The sequence below is a fragment of the Mus musculus genome, chromosome 17 (assembly GCF_000001635.26).
Source record: "Mus musculus strain C57BL/6J chromosome 17, GRCm38.p6 C57BL/6J".
Lineage (NCBI taxonomy): Eukaryota > Metazoa > Chordata > Mammalia > Rodentia > Muridae > Mus > Mus musculus.
In genome coordinates, this window is record NC_000083.6 from 66,494,512 (window position 1) to 66,506,156 (window position 11,645).

The 11,645-nt window shown below is 46.5% G+C and overlaps 1 protein-coding gene across 3 annotated transcripts in view; it reads right to left on the reverse strand.

Annotated features, from left to right (window-relative positions):
- The window catches only part of Rab12 (RAB12, member RAS oncogene family), a 25,239-nt gene continuing 13,594 nt past the window's right edge, over nucleotides 1–11,645 (reverse strand). The window contains exons 2-6 of one of the 3 annotated variants that reach the window (NM_024448.2): nucleotides 11,522–11,582; nucleotides 5,799–5,937; nucleotides 3,508–3,597; nucleotides 2,833–2,937; nucleotides 1–1,292 (exon numbers count right to left, since the gene is read on the reverse strand). In NM_024448.2, coding sequence (NP_077768.2) covers nucleotides 1,179–1,292; nucleotides 2,833–2,937; nucleotides 3,508–3,597; nucleotides 5,799–5,937; nucleotides 11,522–11,582 — 509 coding nt within the window. In that variant the 3' untranslated portion in view covers nucleotides 1–1,178. Of the gene's footprint in view, nucleotides 1,293–2,832; nucleotides 2,938–3,507; nucleotides 3,598–5,798; nucleotides 5,938–10,477; nucleotides 10,668–11,521; nucleotides 11,583–11,645 lie in introns of those variants that run through there. The other 2 variants (XM_006523889.1, XR_876464.3) reach the window with 2 other exon arrangements.

Below are 11,645 nucleotides of genomic sequence, written 5' to 3' on the forward strand. Positions count from 1 at the left end.
TGTCATTCATAAATACAAAATTTTATTTGCACTTCATTAGTGTAGAAAGACCATGATGCTTCTCATAGCACAACACTCAGGACACGCCAAGTTATTCAAATACATACTTATTTACCTTGACTAAACAAAACAGTGCAGCTTAATAAAAGATATACCAAAGATAGAGTTCACAAATTCCTTATCAGACCAGGAAAAAAAAAAACCCTCAAGGGGGGGTGGGGACCAAGAAAACTTAAAGAACACAGTCTAGGCTTAATAGGAATAAGCCTCACCATCAAGGGGAGAAGTTTGTCATTACAAAGATACAGGATGTTTAGGCAAATGCATGTGTATTCTTTGATATACTAAAAGGTAACTCTTAAAATCCCTTTAAACAGGATTTGTGTAGGACAGCAGTGTGATTTTAAAATCTTTTCTATAGTTTCAAAAACGCTTCTTTTTCTTTCTTTCCTTGCGATGACGGGGATTGAAGCCAGAGCCTCACGTACGCTGGACAGATGCTCAAATGCTGAGCTGCAATCCCAGCCCTTCCGTTCTTTCTCTATTGAACCTTTTCATTCTTAAAAGCAGGTCACAGCCAACGGGAAACACCCAGGGTTCTGCAGCCTCGGGACTAAGTCCAGTCCCCTATCCAGGAACCCTCTCACTACATGGCCCATGTGTGCTCTCACTGTGGCCGTGAGGGAGCTCTGCTTTGGTGCAGAGACACTCCAAACCTTGAGGTGCCGTGTGGGGAAAGCCCATAAATAAAGAAAAGGTGGCTGTCATGTCTTCCTTTTCAAAAAACTTCAGTTTTGTAGATTTTCGTTGAAACAGCAAGCGAAGCACCAGGTCCTCTCTTCTCATCGGAGCGTCTGCCTTGTAGTGTAATTAACAAGGACATTTATAGTACTCAGGAAATATTACATCTTTCTTCTCTCCCAGTCTTCGTATTAGAAGTACTACGCCTCCCAGTGTGCGTACACTAGACACTGGGGTAATGAGGAAATATAATTTGAAGGGAAGTGTGTAACTTATATAACCCGACCTTACCCAGGATTGCATATTTGCATATTTACAAGTTAGTGTATAGCTGACTTGGGTTACAAAGTGCGAAAGGAAATTGTCACGTGATTGTAGTGCAGAACAGAACGTTTCCCCCTTCTAGGAATCGCTTGCACCATCTCCAAAGTATCAAATCAACAGCATCGGACGTGTGGTCTGGGAGGAGGCAGCTCTGGTGGGATCTCAGGCTCTGGTTGTAGAGAAAGGATGCTATTGGATAACTCGTTTCTCAAAACATCAAGAGGCATCTGGAGGACAAGAAGAGAGCACAGACACACTTCAGTCCTGCAAACGGCAGGATTGTATTAAACTGTAAACCTTTCATTCCGTGTGCACGGGTGTGTTGCCTTTGTGCCACAGGCCCGTTACCCAAGGAAGCCAGGATAGGGTGTTGGATCTCTGGGAGCTGAAGTTACAGACGGTTGTGAAATGCTGGGTGGGTGCTGGGAATCGAACCTGGGTCCTCTGGAAGAACAGCCAGTGTTATTAACCACTGAGCCATCTCTTCAGTCTTGGAAGTATTGTTTATAAGGCTCTTTGGAAGAGGCTGGGAAGCAGCCTGGTGAGGAGTGTTTGCCCAGTATGTGCGAAAAGCCCCAAGGCTTGGTTCCTAGCAATTCGATAAAAACCACCATTTTCTTGCACAGAGTCTACTATAATGAAAATTTAACATGTTACTAGTGGAAAACTGGTCCATTGTCTAAAGGAAGAAGCAACCTCCACCAGGTACATAAAAACCAGGTTCATGGCCGGGCGTGGTGGCACATGCCTTTAATCCCAACACTGGGGAGGCAGAGGCAGGCGGATTTCTGAGTTCGAGGCCAGCCTGGTCTACAGAGTGAGTTCGAGTTCCAGGGCAGCCAGGGCTACACAGAGAAACCCTATCTCGGAAAAAAAACAAAACAAAACAAAAAATCAAAAAACAAAACAAAAAAAAAACCCCCAGGTTCATTAGAAACTTCTGAATCACGTCACACCCGTGAGGCTCTATGGGCTGGTCCTCCCGGGGCCTTAGTGACATGTTCAGTTAGTGCTTAGCCGCACTCTGTACTGAAGATTCTACACTGCCCGATTTAATGAAACGCTGAGGAAAAATGCCTGGAAAAAAATAACTGTCTGTAACGAACATCCACAGCTGTCATTAAGTGCACTGTGGCTGTTTTACACTGTAAGCCATCGGTTTCAGGGTGCCTAGAGTCACCTTTCTGGTGAACATTAACTAGTGGCTGGAACCGTCTCTATAGAGACGGTTGCTGTTCAGTCAGGCTGCCCAGCATCCTCTGAAGAGAGGGCATGAGGGAAGCAAGTGGTGGCGGCTTTTCTCTAAGCCAGCAAGGCTGCGTGCTGTTCTAGGCTTCCATGTTAAACTTAACTCTTATGGGAAGGAAGAGACAAAGAAAAGAAAAGGAAGTGTTGAATAAACATGGAACTTTATCCACCTCTAGTGCCGGAGACGGAACCCAGGGCCTTGTGACTCTTCACGGCACTACACTCTCAGCCCCAGTCTATCTATGTACACAGTACTGCCCAGAATCCAGGGCCTCAAGGATGCTAGGCAAAAGCTCTACCACTGAGCCACACTCATCTTCTTACAGTCACTAGTCCTTGTCTAAGTCACCATAGAACGTTCTATCACAAGGCAAAGCCAACAGAATGCCTATCAACCCTGAGGACTCCACAAGCCCATGTACTAGCAACAGCTAGCACGGAGCTAGCTGAGCAGGTGCATCCATCCATCCATCCATCCACCCACCCACCGACCCACCCACCCATTTTTTTCTTTTTTACCTTTTTCAGAATATCATCAACAAGTTTCAGAAAGATCTCGTCCACATTGAAATTGTCCTTGGCACTGGCTTCGCAGAAGCGCATCCCGGTTATCTGCTGTGCAAACTAAGAAGACATGTGCTTGCTTTAACTGTAAGGTGCCGCCCACGCCGGTGTGGGTGTGTCAGGCTGGACCTCTGACAAGACCACAGACCCCGTGGGGGGAAGGTGCTTAGGATCTGAAAAGCCCCATTTATGCTCAAATATCACGTTCACAGGGACAGCAAATTCCTTAAGTAAACAGCAATGTATATAACAGATCTCTTGAGACCTTTAAATCCCATTATGTGTGTAAGAGTCTAAACGTACAATGTATCTGACACTTAAAATATACCATGTGTCGCCATGATTGTATTCTTAGCAAAAGCTAAGGCAGGAGAGAAAAATATCATGAAAGCAAATTTTACAACCCCAAACACTTGTTCCGTATAAAACACCAACTTACATAATGATACAGTATATATATTAATGTGCTTTTGCCTTCTGCTTCAAAATGAACACAAAGAATGAATAATGGGAAGGGTGTGACTGGGCACTGCTGTGTGGCACCCACGGTCCTCTGGCAGCACGCGAGGGACAGTGAGTGGACACGCTGCAGATTGCGGGTGCTGCTTGGGAGAGCCCCCACTCACGCACCTTTTCTCCTTGCTGCCTTGAGATTTCTCTGTCTGTCTCACAGTCCAGCTTATTTCCAACCAGGAGGAGCTCGGCGTCTTCTGAAGCATACTGTGGGATGTTTTTAAAGACGTTATGCACTGACAGACAAAACGCAAACTCAGGGCTTGTCACCCGTTACTTCTTGTTCCTTCTCTCCCACTGTCTCCTGGGGGTGGACAGGGCTCACAGTGGTTTAGAAAGTACCTTCTGAGGGGCATCAAGAATGACCATGGCCTTGGTGTTGGCCACTCTTAAGACTGTTAAGGAAATGATTAAAAATGACAGGCACAACGATGTCAAGAACTGAAAAAAAAAATCAAAAAATCAAAAATTGGGTAGAGTGAAGCACAGCACATACAAACAAGCAAGGCCCCTCCCTTCTGCCCTGGAACACCAAGCGACACAGGAAGGCCCTCCTGGAGAAAAACTGGTGATGTATCCGGGCTATAATGAAGTTAGGGTAATCGCTACACTCAGAAAGATTAAGCGATATCTGCAAGAACGTAAAAAAAGTAGGTACAACAGATTTCTCTCTTTAAACAATGTTAGTATCTCTTGAATAATTCCCTTCTGTGTACTTCTAAAACATCATTTGAAGTGACTACATGGGAGGAATCTAGGGACCACAGCCGAAGTACTCTGGAGGCTAGGTGAGGGGGTGGGAGGGAGCAGGAGCGCCGGCCTGACTGGCTGGCAGATGGGACAGCCTGGCCCAGGGCGAACAGTCCAGAAATGATAGGTCTTAATGGCCTTGGTTGTGTACACCTTTGATCCCAGCACTTAGGAGGGGGAGGCAGAGGCGGAGGCAGAGGCGGAGGCAGGGGGGGAGGCGGAGGCGGAGGCGGAGGCGGAGGCGGAGGCGGAGGCGGAGGCAGAGGCGGAGGCAGGCAGAACTCTCAGTTGAGGGGTAACCAGGGAGGATTTTCTTTTTGTTACATTTGTGTTGTGTGTGCATGTGTGCTGTACGGCATATATGATGTGGAGGTCAGAGGACAACCAGCAGCTTAGCAGTAAACATCTTTACCAACCACGCCCTCTCACCAGCCCCAGGATGATGGTTACCTGGCCACTTTTTTTTTTTTTTTTCCCAGAGATGTGAAGGGTTTTTTTTTCTTCTTTTTTAAAAACCCTGACTCTTGACTTGGGCCTATGTACAAATCTGATGGATGGGCTTTTGACGTCATCGTCCCCATCGGATGAGTGCCTCAAGAGTTAACCATTGCCACTGCAGCTGAAGCGTCGCAGAGCAGACCACTGAGTCCCTCCAATCATTTCCCCACACCCTCGACCATCTGCATCTTTATCCCATAAATATCCCTAAACCTATCCACGGGAGGTGCGCTGGGACTGAGGTCTTCCTGTTCACACCCACCCTGCCGGCAGAGCAGGTGGAAGGAGAGGCCTGTCTCTGCTCCAGTGTTTTCAGTTACTGAGATTCTCTGTGTCGCCCTGGCTGGCCTGGAACTTGTCAGGTAGACCAGGCTTGTCCCAAATTCTTGGAGATCTGCCCACCTCTGCTTCCAGAGTGCTGAAATTAAAGGCGCTTGCCGCCATGCCTGGCGCTCCTATTTCTCACACCCTAACATACAGTGAAGACATACGCACACTGAAAACTTGTAAAACCAGACGAGAACCTTTTTCCAGAAGCTATAAGACATACAGACACAGTCAGGTCTCAAGTCAATTACACCCCCTGTTTTGTTATGTGCTTGTAACGTAAAGGAATTGGAGACAAAAACCTCTGAAACTGTGGTCAACTGTATACACAGAGTCACATCTCAGTTCCAGCTGCTGACTTCTAAAGGTGCATTTGCTGCACGCATTTCCTAGAGCAAAACACAATTCACATTACCATGAAGATACTAGATTTTCTTCACTCAAAATTGAGTAAGAACTCAACATTCAGCTGAAGGAAATGTCTTGCTCAAAAGGAGGACCTGAAAGACGTTCCACCATGCTGAGGACGACTAGAACCCTGGACCACCCACGGGTGTCCACGCAACCTTTCCTGTTTTAGTGTAACTCTGAGGAAGCGGCAGACAGAGCAAAAGGAGTGAGGATGGGTTTTGAAGTCAGGCAGTCCTTGGGACCGGAATGAAAGCCTGCTCTCGTTGCATGCTGGATAATGTATTTCCCCAGTGCCCCATCCGTAGCGAGGCTACAGTACGGCTTAGATGGCGTTCGGTCCACTATGGATGCTGAGTGCTCTATTCCCTTTAACAGTGAGATGCGCACAGGCTGAAGGCCACAACAGGGAAGGCGATGCTTACCTTGTCAATCATCTTCATCCACTTTGGCAAGTCATCGAACGTCTCCTTCTTGGTGATGTCATATACGAGTATGATCCCCTTGGCACTTCTGTAATAGGCTGAGGTAATGCTGTTAAATCGCTCCTGCCCTGCTGTGTCCCTAGGAAACAGCAGTAAAAATCAGTTCTCAAACCACCCAGGTAGCCAACTCCATCTTCTAGTGCAAACCCTTATGCACTTCTGCACCTCGGTGGGGGCACAAGATTGGGGGATATTCTCCTCTGAGCCTTACAGGTGGACCAGGAGAAGGCCGGGCTGATCTACACCATTAGGAGACACACGATGAATCTGTGTATGGATTAACAGCTAAATTGCACAAACGGAGACAGATTACCCACCGAGATGAACAACCTTTCCAGCCTACCACGCTCCATCTGAAAGCCACAACAGGGATGTCAGGACATCAAAATTTGGGGTCGTGCCTGTCTTTAAAACAACGGGGAGACGCAGCACTAACAAACGCCCTCAGTTCCCACTCCCCACCGAAGCTTACCCTCTGACCTGCTTTTGGTGCCTGACTCTGAATGCCTGGGGCAGGAAAAACAGTCCTTAGAGTGACTAGTCTGCACTTCCCAAATACTCAGTTATTTTCTACTCCTCAAAGCTACTATACACTAGACCGTGTCAACCACACATGACCGAGCAGCAGGGCAAGAGAAATGTTGATTCCATTCAACGGGTTATCAACTAACTACCTACTGTACATCAGTACAGAGACACTTTATTTAAAATGTTAAGTATTTGTTTATTTTATTTGTATGAGTGTTTTGCTGCATGTGTGTATATGGACCCTGTATGTGCCTGGTACCTGTGGAGGTCAAAGGAAGGCATTGGGTCCCTTGGAACTGGAGTCAGGGATGGTTGACAACCACCATTTGGGTTCTGGGAACCCAACCTGGTTCCTTTGCAAGAGCAACAAGTGATCTTAACCGCAGAGCTGTCTCTCTATCTTCTACAAAGGACCCATGAGAAAATCCATTCCTGCTCTCTCTGTCTCTGTCTCTCTTTGCCTCCGGGAAGAGGAGTTTTCATTGTAATGATAAAGAGCTCATTGCTAGAAATTTGGGTTTTGCTGTCATGGGGTCTTATTCTCATTTTTGTCTTTGCTTCTGGTACAAGGTGAAAAATTCCTGAAATTCTATTTTTCCAATTTGGTAATACAATATTTAAAAAAATGTATAGCTAATTATGTGCATGTCTGTCTGTGAACCTGAATGTGGTGCCTGAGGCTTCAGACCCCATGGGGGTAGAGTTACAGGTCTGTGTGCCTCGACCTTGGAGAAAGGAACCAGATTGTGGGTCCTCTGGGAGAGCAGTGACAGCGGGGCACAGTGACAAACACCTTCACTCCCAGAACTCGGAAGGCTGAATCTCTCAGTTTTAGGCTAGCCTGGTCTACAGGGGAATTCCAGGGCATATGAGATCCTTTCTCAAAACAACAACAACAACAACAACAACAACAACAACAACAGAGCAGTGTGTGCTTGTGTAACTTCTGAGCCATCTTTCCAGCCCTGGTTCAAAGATTCTTTTTGCTGTCTAATACAGTCACGTAAGTGGCACTAATTGGCAGGACAGGGAACCAACTTTACTATGAATTTTTCCACCTCTTCCAAGCAGAGGACTAAGGGAAACGTGAGGGCATCCTTAATGCCAGTTGAGACAAAATTCCCCTCCAGTGATGACTGGGCCAATGGATAAAATGATGCGGTCTGCCAACCAACCTGTCAATCCTATGTTGTCTCAAAAGCAGGAGACATATTTCAAAGGCTTCAGGTCTATTTCATCACAGTAACTTGAGAGAGATAGCTCAGCAGTGAAGACGCATACTGTTCTTACAGAGGGCCCAGGTTTGTTCCCAATACTCATATCAGGTGGCTCTCAAGTGCCTATAACCAGACACCTTCTGCTGAACTGCACAGGCATATGCCCTCATGTATACATATCCACACAAGCATGCATATATATACACACACACACACACACACACACACACACACACACACACACATACATACATATACATATACACACACATATATATACATACATATATACATACATGTTTTTATATGTATATATGCACAAAATTCAAGAAACTACATACTCCTGGGCACATTTTGTTTTAGTGACACACAGAGTAGAAATACTTAAGTACTGAGAAAAAAATGGTGCTTTAAACACAATCAAGGAATTAAAAAGGTGGCAGAGACAATGTGTGATCTTACACTGAGACAGACAGCTCAAGCTTGGGGATTATAAACGTGTAGAACTCTTCAGTTCAGTATTTTCATTAGGATGAATTATCAAGAAGAATCTTTTTTTTTTTTTTTTTAAAGATTTATTTATTTATTTATTATATGTAAAGTACACTGTAGCTGTCTTCAGACGCACCAGAAGAGGGCATCGGATCTCATTACGGGTGGTTGTGAGCCACCATGTGGTTGCTGGGATTTGAACTTCCGACCTTCGGAAGAGCAGTCGGGTGCTCTTACCCACTGAGCCATCTCACCAGCCCAAAAAGAATCTTAATTGTTTACAGTTCCTCTGTGGCAACCGGGGAGGGAAAGCTCTGTCCTATGCACCCCCTGTCCTGCTCCAGCTGGTGACAGAATGGCAGAGAAGACAACATACAAACGATTCACAACAACAGCCCGGGGTCTGCCCTGGACTCTGCACTACAAACAGCAGATGCTGAGTCCCCTCAGTCTAAAAGTCCAAATGTTCTAAGACCTTTCTGAGTGCCAACTTGGCACTGTCACACATGAGAAATTCCACACGTGACTTCAAAAGACGTAGGCATACTAGAGATAGTGCGTAAGACTATCTGTCTCCAAGTTTCCTGTTTAGACTTGGGACCCACATCCAAGTCATTTTCATTGTACCTAAGCAAATATTTTACAAATCCCAGACATTAGTGGTTTCAAGGATTTCAGATGAGAGTATCCGATCTCTACTTTTATCAAAGAAATAATAAAAGAGGAGCCTGACACCTGTGCTCTCTGCAAAATGAGGGGAAAAAATGATTTCAATCACTGGGCTATTCCTCTGGCTCACCTTTTATCTTTTAAATAAAACATTTCAGGAGAAAGTCGTTTGAGTATGGCATGATTAATCAGATAGCTGGTCTATTATAGAAATAAGATTCACTCTGGAAATCTCTTCAGGAAAAAGAGGTTACGATGGACTGTTAACTTGCTCAGTCAGGCTGAACAGCACCCAGGGCACTGGTGAGTTACACGGCCTCCTGGAAGGGGTGGTCTGCAGAGGGGATGAGCTAACAGTAAGCGCGGTACTGAACAAGTGACGGTGGGCTGGGCACTCTGCCTGAATAAAGCCAGGAGCAAGGAGAAGGCGGGAGCTGAGTGCCAGCCAACATTCCCATTCTGTTCCTGGGCTGCTGAGATGGAAGCAGGCAGCCCCTGGCTTCTGCCTTGAGTCCTTTCCACTGTGAAGGCTGTACCTCCTTAAACCACGAGCCGGGACAGAGCAGCCGTCTGTACACTGCTCCCCTTAGGTACTTTCGATGGGAAGGAAGAGCTTCCTAACCCAGCCCTGGGATAATCCAACCCAAGTGTGCCATCAGCTTTTCAGCAAACCCAGACCACACTACCACTCTTCCCCATTGACTGCCACCAGTGTCCTGTCCATGGCCTAGACATTTACAGGCAGGCAGAGGGCAGTTTCTGGGGACTGCTTTCGCATCTAAGAGAAAAGTGGTCTGAGAACCCCACGTGGCTGAATACACACAACCAACTTCATGGACCAAGCTTCCATAAGGGAAGCCAGGAACTGATCAGACCCAAAGACACTGTAAGAGAGGCTATAACCAACAAAAGGGACTAGAACATTCAGATATAGCTTTTAAAAAAAAAAAAAAAAAAAGGCAACCCTTTTCTAACTATATATACCTGTGAGTGTGCCCTCGGAGGTCAGAGGGTGTTGCATGCTCTAGAGCTGGAACTACAGGCAGTGTTGAGTGAGCCCTGCAGTGTAGGTGTGGGGACCCAAACTCAGGTCCTTCAACAGTGCATAGCTGCTCTTAACTGTAGAGACATCTCTCCAGCCCCAGGACATAGTCTGCCCATCACCCACTCAAACCAGCTGCCACACATTCTAATATTAGCTCCATTACCCTTCTCAGGACAAAGAACAACAGCCACAGACGCTAGTCACAAAGGTGGACATGTCCTGAACCCTTCAAAAGCTGTCTTGAAGGAGCTTACTTGTGTCAGAGATTAAAATTTTATGTATATGGGTGTTTTTCCTGCATGTATATGTGTGTAGTAAGTATATGCTTAGGGTCCAAGGAGGTCAGAAGAGGGTGTTGGATCCCTGGGACTGGAGTTACAGATAGTTGTGAGCTATCCTGTGGGCTCTGGGAATCAAACCCTGACCCTTTGGAAGAGCAGCCAGTGGACTTAACTGCTAAGCATTCTCTCTCTTCAGGCCATGGAAGATAATCTGGCAGACAGCAACGAACTATACAAAGATTGTTACCTTGTTTGTGGACTAGTGTAACAAATACTTATTTTTTGTTATCTAAGTATTTAGGCAAAACTGTTAGAAACAAAACCATAAAACCCGAGAAGCCCTTACGTGGGTTACACAGTTGCAGATGACCAAATGAAAGTGATTACCTCAGGACGCCAGTGGAGCAAGGCTGGCTTGGCTGCAGCTGTGCCCCAGACAAGGACATGGATGAAGGATGGAGACATGCCACTAACATTCAAGCGTTAGATGACCGGTGATAGCACAGATGTGGCAGCGATTAACGCAGATGAAAGCACACACACAGACGGTGGACAGACAGTCAGAGCTGAGGGCGACCTGCCAAGAGGAGTTAGTAAGCTGAGTGTGCTGGCCCAGTGTCTTGAGAACCACAAAGCATTCTTCAAACCACTGAGCTGAGCAGGGCCACTACTAAAGCATACAGGCCAGACCCTGCCCTTTCTTCCACAGAGCTGGCCAGGAACATCGGTTGGGTACTTCTAGCTGTCACTGTGGGTTGTTAATAGGGAAGAGAAAGATTTAAGCATCAACTACAGTTAAAACACCGCTGGCCTGGCCTTTTGTTCCTAGGCTGAATCGAGAGTCTTCTCTCATTGGATGGGGTTTCTGGGTCCCCCTCTGGTACACAGAAGAGGCCCCAGTTACATAGCACCCACAAGTGAGCAAGAAAGGGCACGCCTGCCACACCCTGTCCATACTGTAGCAGCATAAGGGCCCCGAGCTGCTTGTGTAGGTGATGTGTGTCCTCCACCTGACAATATGGTTACGAACATACTGGGATCTTTTGAAGAGCATGCAGTAATTTACAAACACAAAGACAAGCTTTCCCCCGCAGCAGCGCTGGGGGTGGAAGCCAGGGCCTTGTACATGCCAAGCAAAGAGGTCTACCACTGAGCTGCATGCTGAGTGTGAGGCCAACGATGAAGCACCCTGTTCAATGATGGAGTTTGGAGACATGTTTATGGTTGGAAAACAGGGAGAGAGCCTCCCTCAGCTCACCCCAGGTGCAAAGGAAGTGTGAAGGGAGGAGTGGCTCCTGGGAAGTGCTCTTCTTCCGATTTTAAAGGGAGTGAAGGGAAGTGGGCAGGTGAGAGGGCTCAGGGTTCCTCTTAGTGGCCAAGCGTGTAGACTGCTAAACATACAGGGCATGACTGGGACACACTGCTACTTACCAGATCTGTAATCTAATTTTCTTCCCTCTTAGTTCTACAGTCTTGATTTTAAAGTCAACACCTGCAGAGAAAACAAATGGCTATGAAGCAAAGCAATAAAGATACAGTGTATCAAAGAGCCCTT